This window comes from Rhineura floridana, chromosome 4, assembly GCF_030035675.1.
Source record: "Rhineura floridana isolate rRhiFlo1 chromosome 4, rRhiFlo1.hap2, whole genome shotgun sequence".
NCBI lineage: Eukaryota > Metazoa > Chordata > Lepidosauria > Squamata > Rhineuridae > Rhineura > Rhineura floridana.
In genome coordinates, this window is record NC_084483.1 from 102,200,282 (window position 1) to 102,223,765 (window position 23,484).

Sequence of the window (23,484 nt, forward strand, 5' to 3'; positions counted from 1 at the left end):
GCCCTTTGCCTTTTACATGAATGGGTCTATAATCTTTTGGTGGGGAAGAAAACAGGATGCCTCATGCTGTAGGAATGCTATTTGGTTGAATAAGAGCAGCAGGTTTTGATTAATGGATGCCCCCTATCCCTTGATATGCTTACAAAATATCTTCCAAGCATGTTGATAAAGGCTCAAAATTGATCTTTTGGTGTCAAATGCAAAAGTGCTGAAACGTTTATAGAATAAACAAACTTTATTTTATAACAGTATTACAGAAAGCAAAATATCACTTAATACAACTCCAAGCTGCTATAAATTTAATATGGCATCTTAACTATACACAAAGTGAACGGTGAGGGGTAGAAAATACACAGTTAGCAGGTTTTCATACAGGCTCCTCAGCGGCAGGCAGCCTCACCCATAAGAGTTGGTTCCCATTTTACTTGCAACGGATTCCAGGTTGCACCCCATCCTTCAATGTCCTTAACACCTGTACAAGACATTAGGCACACTACTGAAAAAAAAGGACAACTGCTCAAGTGTCAGTTATAACAGGCAGACAATGAGTCATTATGCAATGCAAGCATCCTGTGTATGTATTCATATAACAAAGTGTTTGACATTTAACATGTTTAGAGAAAACCACTAAGGCTTTGAGCTGCCTAGGTTATCTTTGTTGGAAGGGAAGAGAACAAAGGCCTTCCAAGCTTGTCTGGAATGTTGGAGACCAGTGTCCACAAAGGGATTGAACAATGGCAGTGAAGTGCAAAGCAATTACTAGAAGAGTGCTCAGTCAGCAGAAGCATCTTTGTAACTCTTGTCTCTATAATATACCAGCACCAGTTCTCTTCAGAAAGTGGGAGCCCCTCAGAACAGAGCAGTTATGAGTAGTTTTTATAACATCCATACAAACCTTAACTTATGTTTCCCACCAAGTAATAGGAAAACTTTGTATTTTTAATACAAAATAATGTATTTCTTATATTATTTGATGTTTTATTTACCTGAATAATCTGAAAAAAACTGTTACTCCAGTAGGAGGCTTTGGAAAAAGATTATATCTAAATTAGTGAAAGATTCTCTCTTTCCTAGATATTACACTTGCTAAAGTGAACAGTGCTTACTAAATATTTTTGTTCACTTTCATGCAATTAAGTAATCAGTTATATAAAAGTGGCAGGGAAACGTGGTAAAAATAATAAATCTATATACCTCATAAAAAAGCAAAGAACGTTAAGAAGTGGTTATAAAAATAAAAGACATATACAGTAAAGTATCAGAGAAGATAAGGTTTGGTGTTGGCAATTCATTCATGGAGATGTCTGGTCATGGTCACCAGGTTTGGTGAATTCAGTGAAATAGCGGTGGTGACACTGACTTGGAATGATCAAAGTTCTTCAGTCACAAATCACTCTTCATAATTCTAAGAAATGCAAACAATTTAGTGTCATTCTTTACATTTAAGTCATAATTCTTCAAAACTATTAAAAACATCCTCTCAATCATATTACAATTGTCATGAATGTTTTTCTTCAAGAATAACTTTCCTTTTTCAAGTCATAGCCACATGCTACATTTCCCTGATCTCAAGAAGAATCAGGCTTTGCTCTGCGGAAGAGCAGCTTTTCCCCAGTTTTCAATGAACCAACCAACAGCTCTCACTCTCTCTCTCTCACTCACACACACACTCACTCTACATTGGGATAGGCAGAACCTGATCATTCTCCTCTAATTACAAATAGCTTCTAATGCATCACTATCAGCATTCAAAGGGCCTATAGACCCAAGATCCAACTATGCATGAAAAACCATGCTATATTTTCATTTCTGCTTTCCCGGTGTCCCTGTCTCTGCTCTTGTTTCATCAACTTGCTTTTCTTTAAAACAAAACTCCAAGCAGAATTACAAAAGATAAATTTACTTGTGGTCAAGGGTGTTTAAATACGGCTTCCAGATGTCAGCAGCCAGCATCACTAAGTATATAACACAGAAGAATAAAAGCTGCCAATTAGCTATATTGTCTCAGGCTGTGTGCACTGTACATCAAGGGCTGTAGGCTCTTACCTTATTCCCCTTCCTCTGCAAGTTCTGTTTCCTTATGTACCACAACTCTTGTTACAGACATATCAGGGTGCTGCTCTTTGGCTTCTTTAATGGCTTGTGCTAATGCCTAAATAAATATTTAAATATTTTTAAAAAACTGGTTGAGTTAAAATTGAGAGGTGGTTTGACCAGTAATGGCTATCCTGTCCATCACTATAGTTCCTGGACCAAATGTGGCAACTGGACAGAGGGAGGATGTTATTCCTCAACCACTAAGATAACCAAATAAAATACCTAGTAGTCCTGGTTTGTAATTTCTGACCTGGCTGTAAACTACATTTTGAGTATCTTACATATTTATTTAAAGTATTTATACCTCTTCTTTTATACTTCTTTTCAGGCAAAGCGGTTTACATCAAAATGTCAAAACAATAAGCATAAAACCCCCTGTACAATAAGACAGAAAAGATAACAGAAAAACTTTTTAAAGGCACCATTTGAGAAGCTGCAGGTAGATTTACAAGTTTGCCAAGTAGTATAAAATGTGCACATTTTACTACAAGCTTTGTGGGTAACCTTTAAAATTAAAGATCTGTTTTCATGTTACATTCTATAAGATGTGGGATGCTTGCTTGACTGCATGCATATGCAAACAAATTTCACACCTGTAGAAATATTTTTAGCTCATCTGAAGAGTAAGTTCTGTTATTCTGGAACATCCCTTCAGATGAAAGAGCTGAGAAAGGCTTTCTACTCCAGGTGCACAGGAACAAAAGTTTCTATGTTATTGCAAGCTTTAATCATTAGTCTATTTGGATAACTCCAGCTGTAGTAACGCAACACAAAAGGCCGAAAAATGCCTTCACACTAAGTGTATTAAGGAAACACTTGGACTTTAGCACATTTCAAGACATTCCACCTTCTAACTCCCTGGACAGCCTCCATGCATGCATGAATCTACACCTGCTAACCTCATGGATTCATTTTTAAACTGATCCAGATGGTGAATAATCTGGATCAATATAGCATGAGATGGATCCTGCCACGTTACCGTTGCAAGTTCTACATATGAGCATTAGAACATAAGAGGAGCCCGTCTGGATCAGACCAAATGCCCAACTAGTTCAGCATCCTGTTCTCAGAGTAGCCATCCAGATGTGTATGGGAAGCCCATAAGCAGGACACAAGCATATCAGCACTCCCCCACCAACTGGAATACTGTTTGCAATACTAAAAGCAGTACATAATCATCATGGCTAGTAGCCATTGACAGCCTTATCTTTCATGAATTTGTCTAACCCCCTTTTCAAGCCATCCAGGTTGGTGGTCATCACTACAACGTATGGTACTAGATTCCAGAATTTAACTATGCACTGTGTGCAGTACTTCTGCCTGTTTGTGCTGTATCTCCAACATTCAGTTTCATTGCAGTATTATGAGAAAGGGACAAGAACTCTCTATCTACTTTCTCCATATGATTATGTCCCCACTTACTTGCCTTTTTTTATATAAACTAAAAATCCCCAAATGTTGTAACCTTTCCTCAAGGAGAGTTGCTACAGCCTCTTGATTGTTTTGGTTGCCTCTTTCCGAACCTTTTTCAGCACTATAATATACCTTTTGAGGTGCAACAACCAGAACTGTACACAGTATTCCAAGTGTGGTTGCACCATATATTTGCATAATGGCATTATGACACTGGCATCTCACCTTTTTCCTCACAGCTGCCACACACTGGGTTGCCATTTTAACTGAGCTATACACTACAACCTCAAGATCTCTCTCCTGGTCACTCACTGCCAGTGCAGACCCTATTAGGGTATATGTAAAGTCAGGATTTTTTGTGCATCACTTTACACTTGCTTATGTTTCAGTCTTGTGATGATGCAAAGACATGAGGCTCCTTTGTGCGCACCAGTCTTTTGGTATTTGCTATGTACCCTGTATGCTGAATGTAAAAAAACCAATTCTATAAAATGTATGTAAGAAAACGGACAAGATACTGCCTAGCATCAAACTTGATTGCCAAGAACTTACCAGTTACTGAGTGTTAAATATATTTATAAAACAACAGCAATGCTAATGTGGGGATGAAATTTGCTGAAGGGAATCAGGCAAGGAAGAAGGTGCTTAATCCTTCCCTCAACCACTGATTTCTCTTTCAAAGGCCCCATGTAGCTTTTAACCTCCCCCACCCCACAAAAAAATCACCGTCTGGACTCAGACTATAAGTCCACACAGATGAAAAATGGCTTAGACTGGAGGAAACAATCAGTGGGCATCAGATTCCCACATAACATCTCCTTGACAATTTATTCCCAGCCACCACCACATTTTGTTGCTACAGCAATTGCAGGTTGGGGAATATATGTTTCCCCAGGTAATGGCTAATTCTGCCCAGAAGCAGCAGTCAGCTGTCTTCCACAACTTTACTTGTTGATGTGGAAAGTGTAAGCACTGGGCAATTAGTAACTTTTCCCTAAAGGTCTTTTCAAAACATAGTTCAGAGGTAAACAAAATGGGTGGGGTTTTTGACTTGTCATATGTACACTGGAAACTCAACAAGACCTAAATCAAAATAAATAGCAATCAGGTTTTAATACATAGTTACAAGGCTAACCTTCAGGGTTTAAAAATAAAACACTAAATGGTTGTTTAAATACGCACATTATTTTTCTTTGCCTATACTTTTTTTAGTAGTTGAGCATGAAAGACCAGAACAGAGTAATCAGAATATAGGGAAATAAAATCAGAGAATGAGATGGGATAGCAAAGAAAAAACATGGAGTCAAGGCACAATGCTTTCCAAGTTGCTAGATAGTGTCTCAGTTTGACAGATTCTTTACTTCTGAGAGGTATTGAACATTATCCAGATTATATAACTAAGGATGATACAACAGGGTTGTTCAAACTGAAGAATCTGGGAATCCAAATGTGAAAAATAAAAGCGTTTCATTCTGATCAAGTGCAGTTTCCTTTTTAAAGGGCTACTATAAATCCTGATTTTACTGGAATATTGTTAGAATTCCTATTGAATATGAGCACATGTTTTACACTAATTAAAAACTCAGACATTTATAAAGCTGAACAAGGATCATGTGTAACAAACAGATGCATGCAATCTATCTCTAAAAAGTTTAAGGCTTTATAAGGTTTACACCATAATAAATGGAGGATACTGAGATTCTGAGAGCTGAATTTTATTAAAGCAGATCTGTTGTCTGACCTTCTCAGATTCCCATGCTGAGCTGAGCATGTGCTGGGACAGACATCCCTCATGCCTAATGCTAAACAGTACTGTCATTTAATTTCAGGCTTCAAGGAGAGATTGAAGTCAGAAGCAGCTTGCTTCAGGCACATCAAAATCTGAATTTAAATTTACTCAGAGCCCTTGGTACATTACAATTAAGAAATGAACATTAAATCCCTGTACTGTTGATTTGTGAATTGACCATCACTTAAGAATCAGTGCAGCATCACAAAATAATAAGGGCAGAATAGAATTAAAATAATTCAGTGATTGTTAGCAATTTACATCATGAGGTGGCCGAGTTTTAAAAATATTTTTCATGTTAATAGTACATTTGTGTCAGGGAAAAACCTGAACTGCTTAATCATGGGCAAAATATTGGAGAGGATAATACCATGTATTCTGTCTCACCTGGTCATGGTCAAGGTCTGCATCGCCAGTGATAACAATCCGCTTTTCAATTCTGGTTTCTGACACACCACCTTTTACTGTCTAAAGATTTCAACAATAACAACATGTTACTTAACCCTCCATAGTACTGAACTTATTGTGGAAAGACTGCTTTGCCAACAATGATAGTGGGTGAATATGAAATACCTTCCCACTGCAACCAACAATGCAGCAGAAATGGTAGAATGTTGAATAAATCCATTGGTGCAAGATTACAAATATGGTGCCGGGTTAGGTGAGAAAAAAGCCATATCATGTTTCTCACCTCCAGATGAATACCTCAGCTCTCTACATTTCCCTGACCCTATCAGCTTGCACCTGTTGAACTGCTTCTGCCCCAGATACATCCCATAATTCACTGCACAATCTCAACTGAGTTTGCTTTGACTGCAACCCATCAGAGGCTAAGGAAGCATGACATTTATCCAATAAAACATGGAAGCCATGAAAAATGCCTGGAGTAGCACCCCAGCCACCCAGCCTTGAAAGTGCACTCTACCACTTGGAATAGCAGGGATCAGCAAGAGATTGATATAGTCTTTGAATGTCTTGCAAGTGTCACATGAGCTGAAATCACCACATCCAACATCTATTTATGTTATTTTAATAATATTATTGTATGCTGCTTTGGAAATATTTGCTGAAAAGTGGCATGGAATTTTCCTATATAAAATAGGATCAACAAGAAATATTACACATGACTATTGCAATTAGCATGATTTCAACTGAACATAGGAAATGCAGAAGCCTTTCCGAGTTCTTCCAATGTTTACAGTTATGAGAGAAACATCAAGGGAACCCCCCCCCCAGCACATTAAGGTCCTAAGTTTTAATTCTATATTTTATTCAGATGCATACTGGAGACAGCACATCTGGAGAATAAACCTCAATATTCCCTTACACTATTTATATACTGCCCAATCAAATGTGCCTTCTGGGTGGGTCACAATTTAAAATCAATAAAACACAGTTCTAAATATATATATATATATATATATATAAAAGACACACCAGCACAAAATAAAAAGCAGTATAAAGCCACTATGCACTGCTTACAGCCCATTTTTATCAGAGCAATCCACTTATGTTCTGTTAAAATAGGTGGGAACGACAAGACTCACTGTGGTTGTTTTACCTTAGTGATGTGTGTAGTTGTGGTTGTAGAAACAGATTCTGATGTGATTGTCTGTGCGCTCAACAGTACACCAGCATCACCACTTCCATCAAACTGCAGAATCAAGAAGACAGCAACAGTCAACTTATGCTAGCAGGGAAACCAAATCAGCAGTCCTTCTTAAGTCATCCATATTCTGTTTCTCACGCCACCCATGTGCAGTAGACAGTTTTGGAATACACAATACACTAAATACCACCTAACATCATTCAGTAATCATCAACCCCTTCTCAGGCAGCTGGGGTTGATGGCATCTCAATGAGGTTCCCAAAGAAAAAGGTACATATATGATTTCATTGTCCTAGAATAAGCAGTGTACCTGTGGGATATTATTTTTTCAATTAGATATGGCAACCTGACCTCTTACACTATGCCTACAGTACTGTTGATGTATCCTAAAAAGGTATTCTAAATTATGCAACATCTGTACCTGGGGAGATTCATATGTGATCGTTTTAGTTTCTGTCTGAACAATGGGTACTTCCTTGGTAGATATTTCAGTTCTCTGTGAAGCATCTGAAATGGTCACCATCTCAGTTTTAACCACTGGAGGCTAGTGTTCAGAAAGACACAGAAGACTATGAATGAAACATTCGTAAAACAACATAGCATATTGCATACAGCAGTCTATGAACAAGCTTCAGGCAACAAAATATTGGACTTATTTTTAAAATATTCTTTAAAAGAACTTCTGAACCCAAATCTGAAAATCATGAACACACACAAACATTCTGCCTACAAAACATATTTAAAAGCTGACAGATGTAGATTCTGCTCTTTGCAAGATTTTAAACTATACACACATTATATATACTAATTATAAGGGAACCACAAATGGCCACAGCATTTATATGTATGCATTGTACACCAAGTTAAAAAGACATGCAGCTGCTACAGACTTTATGGTTTGAGCAAGTACATGATAGAAGTCTTGTGAAACAGCCCTTAAGAACAGGTTGAAACAGTATTTACTAAGTTCTTCAGTGTATCTTCAATTATCTCTTTGCCATTTCTGAGGCCAAACTCAGTCAAGACAGACCTATTCTTGTGTAGCCAAAAGATGTCACCCCCCAAATCAAATCTATGTACTGCTTCCAGAGCGTCACATACTTGCTACATCTCCGTATATAGTGATATTTAATTTTAAAAAAGACTAAGGTTTTGAGAGTTTAAAACATGAAAAATCCTGCCTATGTGCACAGGGTTGAGCTAGATGATCTTGGCCAACTTTACAAATCTTCCATTTCCATATTTTACAAGCCTATGGATGGAAATGGCAGCTCCTACTCCACACTAGCTATGGATCTTCTACACACGTATCCTTGGCTGGGTGAGGAACTGCACATGCAAGTGGGTACTACTCATGTGAATCCTCTTCCAAGCGCACCTGCTAGGTGCACCATTCTGTAACACACACACACAGTTTTTTGGGGGGATGGATGGAGGGGATTTACACCCCCCTCAAAATCAACTGATTGGCACAATTGCTGTTTGACATGACTGTGTGTGTAGGTACACACACACACACACACACACGGACTGGAACCTTTAAAGTTGTGCTTCTCTTCCCACCTCTCAGGCTCATCATTATGCTGTATGTTCCTAGATTAAATTAATTTGATTTAGCATCTACTGGAGTAGGTTCATGCCTCTTCAGAACTACAGGTGGCCAGTATTAAGTTATGATAGCTGTGTCTGCAATGGACTTTGGTTAAAAGCAGTAAATATGATGATAACATGATTCATGGAGGGTTACAGCGATTGTGCATTCTTATGAACCCTAGCTCTAAGTGTTACCGTATCAACATCTAGGGAACAAATTTCGTAAAACAGCTAGGGGATTTAATTTAAACAAATCATTGGATTTCAGTAATATTACACATGATAAGGCATTTTGGCTGTTTTCATCTCATACACAAGATAGGTAACTTCATGATTCTAGTTAAGTTACTGTAGGATAGTAAAGCTAACAAACTAGACAGGACAAGACAAACACATTACCACATGCAAACAAAAACAGAACATGAGAAAATAAAAATATGCAATAATCCCAGGCAAGCTCGCTGTTCTGGGTTACCAAACTAGGTGTAGTAAAAATTCAGAAGCCATGACTGAAGGTAGAATTTGACTGCATATCAATTTTCCACCTTCCAAGACCTGAATCTTTATGAAAACCTGAAGAGGACAGAGAAGAAGAAAGGCAGAGATATTTAACCCTAGGATGATGTCTCTAATAAGGATCCCTTCTTCTTCTACCATTTACCTCTGAGCAACAAATTATTTGTGGTGAAACATCAATGTCACTATGCGATGCCTCTCCATTGATTTTGAGCTGCTCTTCCTCCCTCTCATCTTTTAGGCCTTGCTTATCCAATTTTGTCAGATGCCTCTCTCCAGATGTCTTTGTAGATACTTCATTTGTCTGGACCAAAGCTTCTGTCACTTGTTTATGCTCAACTGTTAATTGAACTGGACTGGTTTCTTGTGATATTTCCACACACACTAATGCCTGTGCCTTGTGTTCTTCCTCCTCTTTCATAGCTTCATCTTCCTCTATGGTGCCCTGAGTCATTGGTTGGTGTGGCCGGTATTCTCCTACTTCATCGTCACTCTCACTACTGCTGCTATTTGATGACAATGAAGAAGAATCCTTTTTTGATAGATGCTCCATCTTCTGAGTTTGCCCACCACCAGAGACAACTTCTGCTTTGCCCCTGTTGGTATCGTCAGTGACTACTGTCTCTTCTATCCCAACCTCTGCCTGCTTCTTCTCCACTATGTTCAGAGTCTCATGCGAACTCTGCACAAAACAAATGGATGAGGAAAAACAAAAAGCAGAACACATGAATAAATAAAATAATGAATATAAAACTATGCGATGGGTGGTTCAGGTCACATGAAGAACAAAGATGACTGTAATGGTTAAATAAAAAAAAAAGAAGGATGAAGATTCTGAAATGTCAAAGCTCAATGGACTATGGCAAAATAGTAGAACCTTAATAGTCCTGCTGGCTCCAGAGGAAGGTTCTTCTGTTTGGGGAGTAAATTTCTGTGAAACAAAAAGCAACCAGAAGATACATATAAATACAAATTTCAACACCTGTTGACAAACATCAGATTTTATCATTTCACAAATAGCACAGAGGGACTGATTGCACACTCACACACGTATGGCACAGTTTGTTAAATCAGAACAGATAACACACACATAAGTAAGCACACTGAAAATACACAACATTTTTAGTCCAGAGTGCTGTAAAACTTGCTACTTCTAAAGGCTCTCCAAAAATGGAGTAGTTACATCAGCTTATTTATTTAAGATGGCATGTGGTAGCCAGGATTCTTTAAGGGTTTTTTTAAGCATTATCCTCTTTAGTTTGATTTATCTGAATACAATAATGTCTCCAGTTAAAATATTCACTGGCTTGGCATGGGATATATTAAATTCTGAAATACTCTATATTGATTTTTAAAAAGCAATATTTGTTTAATTAAAATTTGGAATAAAATGTTATCAAGTGCCAAGCAAGGCTAATATTAACTGGTCAGCTATGTCCATGTACACACAGATTTTTCTAACAAACCTAATGTATATAAGCAAATATTGGCTGGTACAAGTTCTGCCACATGTTCCTGTTTCACAGATATTAAACTTTTGAACTCAACTTTCCTTTTTAGGGGTGACATGCTTCACACACATTTCCCTATCTTAGATCTTGATTAGATGGATATCTCTGAGGAAAAATGAACTTTGCCTGTACAGATGTAGTATCTCAAATGAAGTTCAACTGGTATGTAAACATGTAAGGAATAGTACCAGTATTTAGAAAGCCCATACAAACATTTCCTGTACTACCATACAAAGTCAAAGGGACTGATACTTTGACATTTGTTATGACCTAGGGTCAAGACAAACTGACTGATGTAGATCATAAATGCTAAGAGATGACACACAAGGAAAGGTATAGTACAAAAAAGTGAAAGAAAAAAAAGGTGATCTTTAATCCTAGCACAGCAGCTGTGACTTAATGCTGGTTTCACCAATTAAAGTGTAAGGTTCAGTTCAAATATGGCTGTCAGATAATTTCAAATATGTGGAATATAAAAACACTATAAAGAACTATTGTTTTTATTCTTGTTCTATTTAAAACATTTAGAAGGCTGGCAAGCTAGTTTTTGTCTTGCTCTTGCTTTTCATTTTCTCATAAAAAATAATTTTACTTCTAACTATTGTACTGGCTATTGATAACCTTAAAAATGGTTTTAAAATAGTGCAATGAGGTTATATCAGTGTTTACATTCTAGCTATCCATCCCCACTGCATGTCACCCTGGGCTCCTACTAGGAGAAAGGGCAGGTTATAAATCTAATAATAAAATAAACATGTGGAGCCGGCACTTCTATACATAAGTATAGAATTGGTAAAGCCAATTCATGCAGGAACTCTGCATGCGCACCAACACGCCCACCAGCGTGGCCACAGAGCTTTTAGGGTCTGTTTCTTCTCTAACCTTTCAGTTTCTAATCTTAAATACTGGACACATTTTCATCCAACATGAAACCCACTATCTTCATATATAGTTTTATGGTGGAAAAAGTAAATGTGGAAAAGCACCTCAGGCAGCTGAAAGAAGGGCGAGGAAGAAAATTTTTCAGAAGGTATATTATCTTTCGCAACAGTGCCCTCTGCTGTCCACAAGGTAGCTGAAGTGAAGGCAGATTTCATGCTAGTGGAAGAACCCTCTTTACTAAATAAAATTGATGCTATCTCTTCTTCTAGGCTCTAGACAAGTTAGAAAATGTAAAGCAACAAATTAAACAGCAGAAGACAAAACAGCAGTGACCTACAAAAGGATAGCATCAGGCAAGAAAAGAAAGAAAAGTCATGAAAGGGGAAACAACACACAAAAAAAGAGCACATTCAAATGTGTTTCTCTGAAAGATACAGATCCATCTACTTTCATGACAATATACATCATTTTTAACCCATTATGGATAGGATCCAAAGATAATTAATTCCACTTGTACATGGGGTTTTCCCCCACCCAAACAACAGCTCACTGCGACTTCCCAATCCACTAGTGAAGGGCAACAGAACTGCATGGGATGGAGCAGGGATAGGCTCAAGCAGTATGGAGAAATGGGAATATTTTAGCAGGGCTGCCTTGGACATGCAGAAGTGCTTTCCTGTTCATGCAAGACATCTCTGGATCCAAGCCATTCTTCAAGAGAATTGTGCAACTGTGTCCTGCTCATCTTTAAATAGAAACCTTCATGAAACCCCAAATGGAAACCTATTCAGTATCGTGGCCATTAAAACTAGCTTACATTTTCATAACTTATTTTTAGGCTTTCATGTTAGCCATTTTTTCTTAATATTCCATGTGCCTCAGGATATTTATTATGAAAAGAAGGGTAGGCAGTGTATTTAAGCTGAACTATAAAATGTGTGCAATAAACCTGAATTATAAATGCAAACTATTCTGTGAGCTTACTTCGGGCCACTGTTGGTTTCAAAATACATGGTTGTGAAAGCAAACACTCATTTTATATCCTTTGTGTGTGGGAAGTTACGCTGGGGTGCAATTTGGAGCACTGGAATCCAGAAAAAGGGAAAAGTCCCCCTTACACTTCTTAGTTTCACCAACCCCTCTAAAACTATTTTAATGAAATGTACACACATCTCTACCTCTCTGTGTGAAGAGATCCACACAATTCAAAAGTTACTAACACAGCTGCTCCCACAAGGCACAGTAATATTCTTTTGACTAAATAAAAGCTGTTTATACACGTTACTGATGTTTCCTCAGCTTAAATCATTCCGCATCCCCTACTACTCTGCTTTATAACAATGAAGAGCAGGGGACACAATTTATTAGTGCTACAGTTATCCCAAAATATAGTGCTATATTTAAATTTAAAGGTTCTAGCTCTAGCATGTATGTGTATAGAAAAGCAAGCAGACAAAGAAGGAACAAAGTGAGACAGTGATGGGCATTTAATCTGTAGCACAGTTCTATATATTTGAGATGAACTAAGTCAATCTGTCAAGAAATGTCATGTTCCATTGCTAAAATTTAAACTCTGCCAGCATACAGGTATTACATACAATAGCAAGTCCATTATTTTGTCACACTGTCTGATATCAAACTTCAAATTATTATTAAACATGTTTTAATGTTTAAAAATGTTTTAATGTACACAGTATGCTGTCATTGCCACAGTTGTATCCTCAAATGGGTACAACTATGATAACAGCACTGTTATTCTTACCAACGTGAAGTAGATTATCACCTTGTTGCTCAGTACCTTGGCAGATTTTTTTATTTATACCAACTACTGGAAACTTAAAACTGTGACTTTTTTTAATCCTATTAACTAGTTATTATTGGCAAGATAACCTTGGACAAGGATATGCAACACATTAATGAAAAGATAATCCTGACTCCCAAAAGGTGTGAGAACAATTTTTCTTGCTATTTAGTCACATATGCTGTGTTAGGAAACAGTGGTATGAAAACTTTATTGAAGATCATGACAGAGGAAGCACATCCCTCTTGGAGGCAGAGTTTGAGGAAGAGCCAAGCACTATTCAAACAGCACAAATTTGCCACTGCACTGGGTTTATGCTGGATACACCTTGAACTGATATATCTGTTATGTTAATACTGTGTATGTATATAACTTAAATCCTCATTTATTATTTCAAAAGAATAAAGTGTTAACAACTGTTAAATATACTTTAGAACTGGAGAAGGCTCCATTTGGGAGGATCCTACTCTTTGGCATTACTGATCTGCAGAACAGTTGTGACTGATATCAATATACATTCAGGGCAATGTAAAACTCTACATATGGGAAGATCACTTGAGCCTCCATTTTCAAATGGCTTGTGCTGCCTTTAACTTTTTTAAAACAAAAGGTAGCTAATCTATTTTGTCTTTTACTTTGCTTTTTACTGCTATTGGCCATGTTGAACATGATTTGGTGGAAAGGGTGGATACAAATTTAATAAACTGCAGAAGATATAAGAGCCAATAGGAAAAGATAGGGAGAATGGTAAAAGAAACAAACCAGGTGCTGCTTTTTATGTAGGGCAACTGGGGCAGTAAAATGCCTGCTTTGCTGGCACAGTCAACGATTCTATACAGACACCTTATACATGAATAACTGTCTGTATTGTTTCTCTCCGAGTACACAGGATGGGAACTGCTGTTGGTTTGGTTCTTCAAAATGGACCTATGTCCACATACTGGGCATTATTTATGCTAAACAGAGATTAAAACCACACATTACATATTTGTAACATGCCACCAATACGGCTGGTTGATAAATACTGAGAAGCCCCCAAGTTTGTTTTTTTTTTTTTTTTACTGGATAAACATTTTATAACAGAGTCATTCTAGTTGTGTCTGTGGGTTACCCTGTAGTCAGTGGTTTCCAAATAACTGCCTTAATGCAAATAAAAATTTCATTATAAATGCTCTGAAGATACCTGGCACACTGCTTCATTCTGGCTTTCCCTAATCAATTTTTGTTTTTTCCTGGAAATGGCTGACAAAGAAACGTAAGAGGCAAACTTCAAAAGGTGTTGAAAAAAGTATTGTTTATTCCTGAAGCCCTTACATACAATGCCACATGTATGGTATTTTTTAAAAAAAATACTGAAAACAGTAAACAAATAGAATAATGGGTCTTAGAGATATTGGTACTGAAATCCCATGGGCAGTCTTATATCCGATTGCCATTTTCATGGTGTAAATTTCATGGTATTGGCTAAACTGAATTTTTTGCTTGTGCTTTTCAGTTGTATGAAAGTGGTTCACATAGTGACTCTAAACTGGAAATTCGGAATTCACTTTTTCTTCAACACCTTTTAAAGGAGGAGGGATTGTGAATGGTGTTGCCCTTCCCCTCTTTCTCCTACTGAAATACTTCCACCCCCAATTACTTGTAAATGGTGAGGGTAGTGAAATTACTTAGGGACTTGGAGTGAATATAATTAGGATTGCACTGCAGATTGACATTATTCATCCTTCATATAAGATAAAACTCTTAAATTCTATTCTTAGTAACTTCTTTACTTTTGCTTTCTTAACCTAAAAAGGAGTTGCCTTGAAATATTTGATAACAGAAAGCTACAGATACACAATGTTAATAGGTGTTAGCTGCAAATCAATCTCACATTAGCAACAAAAAAGTCACATATGTCTTTGTTAATACTGAAACACAATGTATATTTTAACTATTTTCTTAACTCCACGGCTATGCATGCTGACAAGCATCCTCAGTGACATACCCCTTGTGTCTGTAGAGACAGAGGTGTAATACGCCGCTTTTCCCATTCATTAGGGCGTGGCTCAGGAGTGGATTCCATAAAATTGCGCTTCAGTTCACTAATGCTAGCCTGATGCTTCAGTAATTCATCCTGGGTCTTATCCAGGTCCTAGCAACGTGTAATGTAAAAAAGGCAGGACAATAGTATATGACGAACACAAACCATTAAAAAAACCAAGAAAAGTGCCTGGCATATCAAGATTCAATAAGTTACTAATTAAATGTGTTATCTTTTACTACAGTATTATGTACGTACTTTTTAAAAAATATAAAACTAGACACACTGAGCTACAAGGCAAAATGAAGAGTAGAAGAGTGCCTTGACAGGCTGCCTCTGGAACATTTTATGTTCCCTTCTGGGCCTTTATGAAAGCTGGCACTAGTGGTCAGACAAGTGCCCATAAGCTCAAAGGGGCTCACTCTGCATTGTACGTTGGGTAATTTTTACAGCAGGTGGCCACTGTGCATGGACAGCTCTCATTTGCAAGTACCAGCACCACCTGCCTGTCTGCCCACCTAATGTGCTACATGCCTCTCCTCCGTCCAGGCAGCAAACAGCAGGGGTCTAAAGACTAGAGCAGCAGCAGCACAGATATGGATGGAGCATGTTCACTTTTGTAAGCAGAGCAAAGAGCTTTTTAAAAAAATTATACTTTTTTGAAGCTGCTGTGTTTGTTAGGAAAAAAAGATTGGACTTGAGGGAAGGTGAATAGAGTAGCTTGAAAATGGCAATAAAAAGGAGTGTGAGTGTGTGTGTGTGTGTGTGTGTGTGTGAGAGAGAGAGAGAGAGAGAGAATGAATGAATAGGCAAGAAGAGATCATTGCTAGTTGTTTCTTGGATTACACATACACACCCTTTTGCATTTTTAGGAATCATCTTAGCAAAGTCAAATAAATACTCAGTAAGTACTCAAAATAAATTCCTGGTCTCAGAATTTTTTAATTCCTGGTAAAAACAACAAAGGGTCCTATGGCACACTAACAAACCTATTATAGAACATGTTTTCATGGACTCAAACCCACTTGCTTTGTCAAATCCATGAAATCTTTGTTCGCAGGAATATAAAGGAGAAAATTATAAGGTAGGAGTTGACAGGCAACAAGATTAAAAAAATACAGATGGTGATAATGAAAGTTTAAATGTATGTTCAATAGGCGCCCCTTTTACAGCAGCCAATTAGTGAATATTGGTGAAGAGGGAAGGATGTGGTTTGAGAAGGAAAGAGCTAAGAAGCTGATTGTGCCCCAAGGCCCCCAGAAACCTGGAGCTGGCCCTGGTCTTTATGATATCTGCTCCAGGAAGAATCAATAGAATCAATTTAACAGACTGGGGAAAACAAATTCATATAGGTTTATGCGATATAAACAATGGATTTAATCCACCAAATATTCCTGCTGTGCAGCTTCTGTTGAAGGCACAGAAGCCTGGCAGAAGCCCCAATGAATGAATGGATTGCTGGAATCTTCATTTAGGAGCAAGGAATGCTGCATGCTCTGAGCCTTAAAGAAAGTACAAGCCAGAGATCAAAATTAGTCACAGATCACTTGCTTTTTTATTATTATTATACTAACAAAATATCAGTCACACTGGGGGAAGGAGTAGTGGATAGTAGGGTCTGTGCTGATGAAGATGACAAGCAGAGTTTGCCTCCACTTCAACAATATCCCTGATAAATGCACCTGACTCTTTTGCCCACAAACTACATGACAACAATTTACTCTCTCTTTCTGTGGAAAATTAAATGATCTATGATGGAGCATTTAGCTTTAAGAGCAAAGCCTGCTCCCTCCCCCACCAATGGACACCAGTGACTCTAGTGTGAGAAGGCTTGCAAATTGTGATTATTATTATTAATTAAATTTATTAGTCTTTTCTTCATAAAAAATAAACCCAAAGCGATGTACAATAAAAAGATTAAAACCAATATAAAGCTAACACAACTAAAAAGTTAAAAAAACCCACAATACATAGATAAGAAGGTAGAACAACCCACCCCCTAAAAGAGGCTACAATGTCTAAAACTCTCCAAAAAGTAAGAGCTGAATGCCTTGGAGAAGGGGAATATTTTTGCCTGGCACCTAAAGATAGATAATGATGGTGCCAGGCATGCCTCCCTGAGGAGAGCTTTCCATAAATGAGGCACCACCACTTAGAAGGCCTGTTCTCATGTCACCACCCTCTGCACTTCCCTTGGAGGAGGTACACAAAGAAGGTCCTCAGATGCTGAACGCATTTCAGTTTTTTCTGTGAGGCAACGTACAGCAATCACATGCTTACCCTCTTTATGTGGGACAGAACAATGCAGCACACAGAAAGTACTGCAGGACTGGAAATAATCTAGGGAAGTTACTTTTGTATGTAAATAAACATACTGAAAGCTGAGATGATTTAGGCATGCGCCTACCAAAACTCTCTATGCGGTTCTCTCTGTACAGTTCTCTCTATGCAGCTCCTTTAAGTGCCATATCATTCTTAAGATGTAGGCACTTGTGTGTGTGTGTCTGCTGGAGGCAAAATCCACTCTGCAATGAATTTTAGGCCACATCTGAAGGCTGTATGAAATACTATAACATTATGCCTAATGATATAATTAAATCATGTTGAAAGCCAGCTTTCAGATCTAACTTTGTAGTACACTATCCTGGTGGTAATAAAGTCTTTCCACCAATAGCACATACATCTGGAAAGACTGAGGAGAGAGATGGGCAACAAGATAGTATGACAAGAAGTACTAGGAGACGGAAAGCAGTTGGGAATTGGAATCTCTGGGATAGAAGAAATATTCTGGTGATTCCAGAGGCAGGGGATCAGCCATTGTTATACTTTTTGTTTCCAACAGGCCTTGGGGATACCCACTACTTGCATAGCAGCTAAATTGGGAGAGTGGGGGGGAAGATAGGTGACAAAGACAGCATGGAGGGAGGACATTATTCTAGAGTTTGCTGGAGGATGAGGGGAGTTGGATGTCTTGTGTGTTGGCATTTATTAGCCAAACCCTTGTCCACAGACCTCTAAGCACAGTAATGTATGGCAATACAAGCTTTACCATTGTAAATACAGTAAAAGAAAAAATCTTTAAGGGCTGCTTATACTTTTAGTGACAATCTATGTATTTAGTAGCCATCTAAGTAACACAAATTGAACCAACTGACAGATGTTTATCAGAGTTTGAGTCAACATAATATTTTCAAAAACAATGTTGGGTTAAGACCAGGCACATTTCTTGGATTCGTTCAATGCAACGTTATGCAGTACACTTTACAATGCTTTAGTAAAATTATACAAAGAATATACTTAGTTATCAGAAGCTGCCAAAAAGCAACAGAACATATTAGTAATGTTACTGTATATATGTAGAATTTAATGTTATATTTGTTGTGTATACAAATAATGGAGATAATCTAATTCTAACAGTGGAAATAGCCCCATTTGGATGACAGAGTAAGATCTTCTGGATCAAAAGTCTTGTTAATTTGCCTATAGCTTTGTTGCAATGGTTAAGCTACATGTATTGAATACAGTTTCCAAAAGAATTCAATTCATAATTTCAATCAAAAGGCCATATAGTGCCTCCTGGTATCACAACAACTAAAACAATTTCCTGGTTCTGACTTCACTGCACAATTTTCTCTAGATTGCACTGCCTCACATTTCCAGTCATGTATAGGAAACGTAAAAGGAAATGGGCAGTCAGATTCCAGATGGTGCATCGATAAAGTTCTGGGCAGGTCTAACAAATTCTATTTCCTACAAATATTAACATCAAAACAGGGCTATAGGTCCCACTTGACATTCCAAAAAGTTTTAACAGTTGCATTCTTAAATTCATTCATTTGCAGAGCGACTACGTTTTTCAACATGCATGTTGAAGTCGAACATCCCCATGCATTTCATGCATTGTGCCTAGAACAGCCTGCAGGTGACCTCCCATCTCATGCAGCCTGGCAGCCCATGAGAAGTACTCCTTAGATTATACAAACCTCCAACATTAAATTGCTATGTCTGACATAAATATTTTCCCCATCTATTCTCAAGGAATAAGTCTGTGAAATTAAAGCACACACACACACACACAAAAGAAGACACGGAAAAAAATCCCATGATCATCAACACAACCAAAAAGTACCTACAAGTTCAATAAAGGGGACTTTGAAATTAAACAGGGGTGGCCACTATGCAAACATAAGCTACAGAAGCTTCAAGCACTGATAATAGCAGGCAACAACAAGGTTTAATTAAAAATATAATCCACCTTCTTGTGAATTTGCTCCTCTTCCATTTCTGCCTAAATAATGGAACCACCCAAAAGTTAATAAAAGAAAACACTTATTAGTGGAAGCTACTGAAACAGTACAGAGGCTTTGTTTAGAAATATTACAATGTGCTCTATTTACAAACCTTTATTATACAGCCATAAGAGTGGCTGTATACTATAATCAGCATGGATTTTTCACATTCTGCAATGTTTAATTGAAAATACCCTCCATGCTATTCTGATGCTTCCCATAAGCTCATTTCAAAACAAAACTTTACAAAACGTATAGCCCTGAACTCAGAAACACTTGCTTAACAACCCTCTCAATTTTCATGGCGATACACAAAACAGTCAGAGAGAATCGAGAGTTCAAAGTATAAAAAGAGAGAGAAAAAAACAATCCATTTTGGACTTTTTTCTGTCAAGAGTTCTCACAATCTGTTGAAATTCATTAAAAATCAGCCATATTCACAGAGCACCTGTAAACCTATTACTGACCTTGCCCCATACTCTGACCTTCATCTTCTGCAGTTTAAAAGCTAAAAAAAGTGTCTGGCTGATTTTTAATTAATTTAAGAAATCCTGCATTGAACTGAATGATAGTGTCAGGCATGCTCAGTAAGAAGCAATGGTTAGCGTTCTAAAAGCCAGACTCACAGCCGCTGGGTTTGCCTAATCAGGGGGCCATATCTAGGCCAGACCTTTATTTCACTTGAGACAGTCATGGCTTCCCTCAAAGAATCCTGGGAAGTGTAGTTTGTGAAGGGTGCTGAGAGGAGACTCCTATTCTCCTGACAGAGTTCCAGCGGCCAGAGTGATTTAACAGTCAGCTGCTCTGACGGAAGCTCTGTGAGGGGAACAGGACATTTCCTAGCAACTCTCAGCACCCTTCACTAACTACATTTCCCAGGATTCTTTGGGAGAAGCCACGACTGTCCAAAATGAAATAAAGGCCTGATGTGGATGTGGCCAGGGACAGCTTTGGTTTAAATTTGGGTGGGAGGCTACATGTGCCTGCTATAGAATAAAAAAGGTGCAAGAAACAGTGAAAAATGATACTATTGACAATGTTTTACTTTTGGAAAGGGCCTTACCCTCTGCCCAGTGCCTGCCCACCCAATATCCTCCCCTTCCCCTCCCATTTCTGCTCTCCTTCTCCCCCCCACCCCTCCCCCCAGGTCACTTTCATCTATCCTAAGAATGATTGCACAGGAATAAATCACACTGACCTCAAAAAGCATGCAAATGATCAAACCTGCCCTCCCCCGTCCTTTCCCCTCCCCCTCCCCCTCCAATCCCCTCCTTCTCCTTTTCCTCCCTCCCTCTCCCCCATGGTCAATTTTACCTATCCTAGGACTATGACCTGGGAGACCAGGGTTCATATCCTCACACAGCCATGAAGCTCACTGGGTGACCTTGGGTCAGTCACTGCCTCTCAGCCTCAGAGGAAGGCAATGGTAAACAACCTCTGAATACCACTTACCATGAAAACCCTATACATAGGGTCACCACAAGTTGGAATCAACTTGAAGGCAGTCCATTTCTTTTTAAAGCATGATTGCACAGGAGTAAATCCCACTGAATTCAATACGCATGCAAATGACCAGACCTGCCTTTCCCCTCCTTCCCCTCTCCCCTCCCTTCCTCTTCCCTTCTTCCTCTCCTCCTTTCTTCCTTCTTCCTTCTCCCCTGCACACTCCAGGCTTCCCTCCCCATGCTCAGTTTTACCTATCCTAACCATGATTGCATGCTAGTAAATCCCACTGAACTCAATAAACATGCAAATGATCCAGCCTGCCCTTTTCCTACCCCCTCCTGCCTGCTCCCCTCCCCCTCTTCCCCTCCCCATTCCCTGTGGTCAGTTTCACCTATCCTAAGCATGATTGCAGGGGATTAAATCTCACTGAACACAATAAACATGCAAATGTTCAATCCACTCTCAGCAAACTTGCACAGGATCCCATTTCTTACCACCCGGATTAAAAAGCAGAGAAATTCACTAACAGGCAAAAAACCTTGCGGTTTAAGAATGTACCTATAGACAACAGATATTTCTATCAACTTTAAAAAGCAGGGAAAATGGGCAGCTATAATGAATGCACCAGGAGACCTGACCATCTCTCTGAGATATTGTACTGCCCTACAAATTTGTCAAATTGCACTTTACCAAGCTACACAGGAAGTGGATTGGACTATGAAAGAACAACCCAAATTGTGTTTGCATTTTGACAAATTTGTAGGGCAGTCCAATATCTCAGAGAGGAGGTCAGGTCTCCTGCTTTCCTGGTGCATTCACTCAATTCCCCTGCTTTTAAAAGTTTGATAGTAATATCTGTTGGCTATAGATATGTTCTTAAACTGCAAGGTTTTTTGCCTACTAGTGAATTGTTTTGGCTTCAGATGCTGCTGAAGTATTAAACTATTTCAGTCTTCCACCTACCACACTGTAGAAATGGCTGAAGTAATTTTTGGTATAGGCAAAATGGAAAATTTCTCTGTCTCTCTACAACCCCATTGTTAGTTTATTTTTCTCCACAGGTTGGAAGAACTTTTAAAAATCAGAAGGTGAAGAGAAAAAGCTTTAATCCTGAACATTTAAGGTGAGCAACTGCAATACCAATACAGAATAAAGTTTGTAGTATATGCTTACTGTTACATTTGTATTATCAATAGCATTATTTGATTGTTTATGTTATGTTCGTCAGAGTATTACTTAAAAAAATCTTACAGGCTTGGTTCAGATACAACATTAAACCATAGTTTGGGGCTTTGTGAATGAGCTCTGTGCTTGTATACTCCCTTCTCCCTTAAGACACTCCAATTCAGTAACTTCCTATTTTGTGAAAACCATAGTTTTCTGTTATATACGAATCACCAGGATTGCAAACCACAGTTTGAAGCTGGATTGCAATTCTGGTTTAGAGAACAAGCACTAATCATAGTTCAGTTCTCTGGAAGCAACAGCAATTCATGATTTGTGCTAAAGAGGAAGGAACTATTCAAAATGGAACATGAGAGAAGAGGCAATAAAGTACATAAGCAGGCTTGCTCATGTAATATCAAACTATGGCTTGGTATTATGGGTTAACTAGTCCAGAATGACTTCTAAGAAGCATTCAGATTACAATTTTAAGCAAAGTAATTATGTTCCTAAAAAATAACCATGAATCAAAAAATGAATTGCCAGATATTGCTAAAGGATCTGTTTAAGGAAATTCTCGCAATTAGGCATATTAGATTACACTGAAGACAGTGATACAGGCATTGGATGGAGCATATAAAGCTGCCCTATACAGAGTTAGCCCTCTAGGATGCACACCTTAATGTGATGAGGGGGTTTGAGAGTGTTGAAGAAGCAGAGAGCAATGCCGTCAGGAGTCTAGACCAAGAGGTTAGACTCCTAGCAGGGGTACCCAAGGCGGAATGGTCAAAGCTGAGACACCAGACTAAGATGCATCCAAACTCAGAAGAAGGCAATGGTAAACCACTTCTGAATATCTCTTACTATGAAAACCCTATGAACAGAGTATCCAAACTGCGACACGAGATAGTGCTGGAAGATGAGACCCCCAGGTCTGAAGGCACTCACCGAGCTACTGGGGAAGAACAAAGGACAAGTACGAGTAGCGCTGTGACTAATGACGCAGCTGCGTCAAAGCCGAAAGGAAGCCCAGAGGCTGATGCGCACAGATGCGAAAGGAGAGTCCAGAGTTGTACGATGCACACAATAGGAACATGGAATGTGAGAAGCATGAACCAGGGAAAGTTAGACATTGTCAAGCAAGAAATGGAACGAATCAACATTACAATACTTGGTGTGAGCGAACTAAAATGGATGGGAATGGGACATTTCCAATCAGGCAACTACAAAATATTTTATGCAGGAAATGAGAAATTAAGAAGAAATGGGGTTGCTTTAATAGTGAGAAGTGACGTAGCAAAAGCAATTAGGTCTGAGTGAGTTATATCAATGAGATTAAATGGGAAACCTA

General features: G+C 38.4%; 1 protein-coding gene across 10 annotated transcripts in view; it reads right to left on the reverse strand.

Annotated features, from left to right (window-relative positions):
- Positions 1-237: 237 nt before the first annotated feature.
- The window catches only part of EPB41L2 (erythrocyte membrane protein band 4.1 like 2), a 194,806-nt gene continuing 171,559 nt past the window's right edge, over positions 238-23,484 (reverse strand). For 4 of the 10 annotated variants that reach the window (XM_061623840.1, XM_061623837.1, XM_061623838.1 and 1 more), the window contains 9 exons: positions 19,218-19,280; positions 15,199-15,345; positions 9,895-9,948; positions 9,163-9,699; positions 7,330-7,452; positions 6,861-6,953; positions 5,687-5,767; positions 2,047-2,152; positions 238-1,405 (listed from right to left, as the gene is read on the reverse strand). In XM_061623840.1, the coding sequence (XP_061479824.1) occupies positions 2,048-2,152; positions 5,687-5,767; positions 6,861-6,953; positions 7,330-7,452; positions 9,163-9,699; positions 9,895-9,948; positions 15,199-15,345; positions 19,218-19,280 (1,203 nt within the window). In that variant the 3' untranslated portion in view covers positions 238-1,405; position 2,047. Of the gene's footprint in view, positions 1,406-2,046; positions 2,153-5,686; positions 5,768-6,860; positions 6,954-7,329; positions 7,453-9,162; positions 9,700-9,894; positions 9,949-15,198; positions 15,346-19,217; positions 19,281-19,489; positions 19,523-23,484 lie in introns of all 10 variants that reach the window. The other 6 variants (XM_061623836.1, XM_061623841.1, XM_061623842.1 and 3 more) reach the window with 6 other exon arrangements.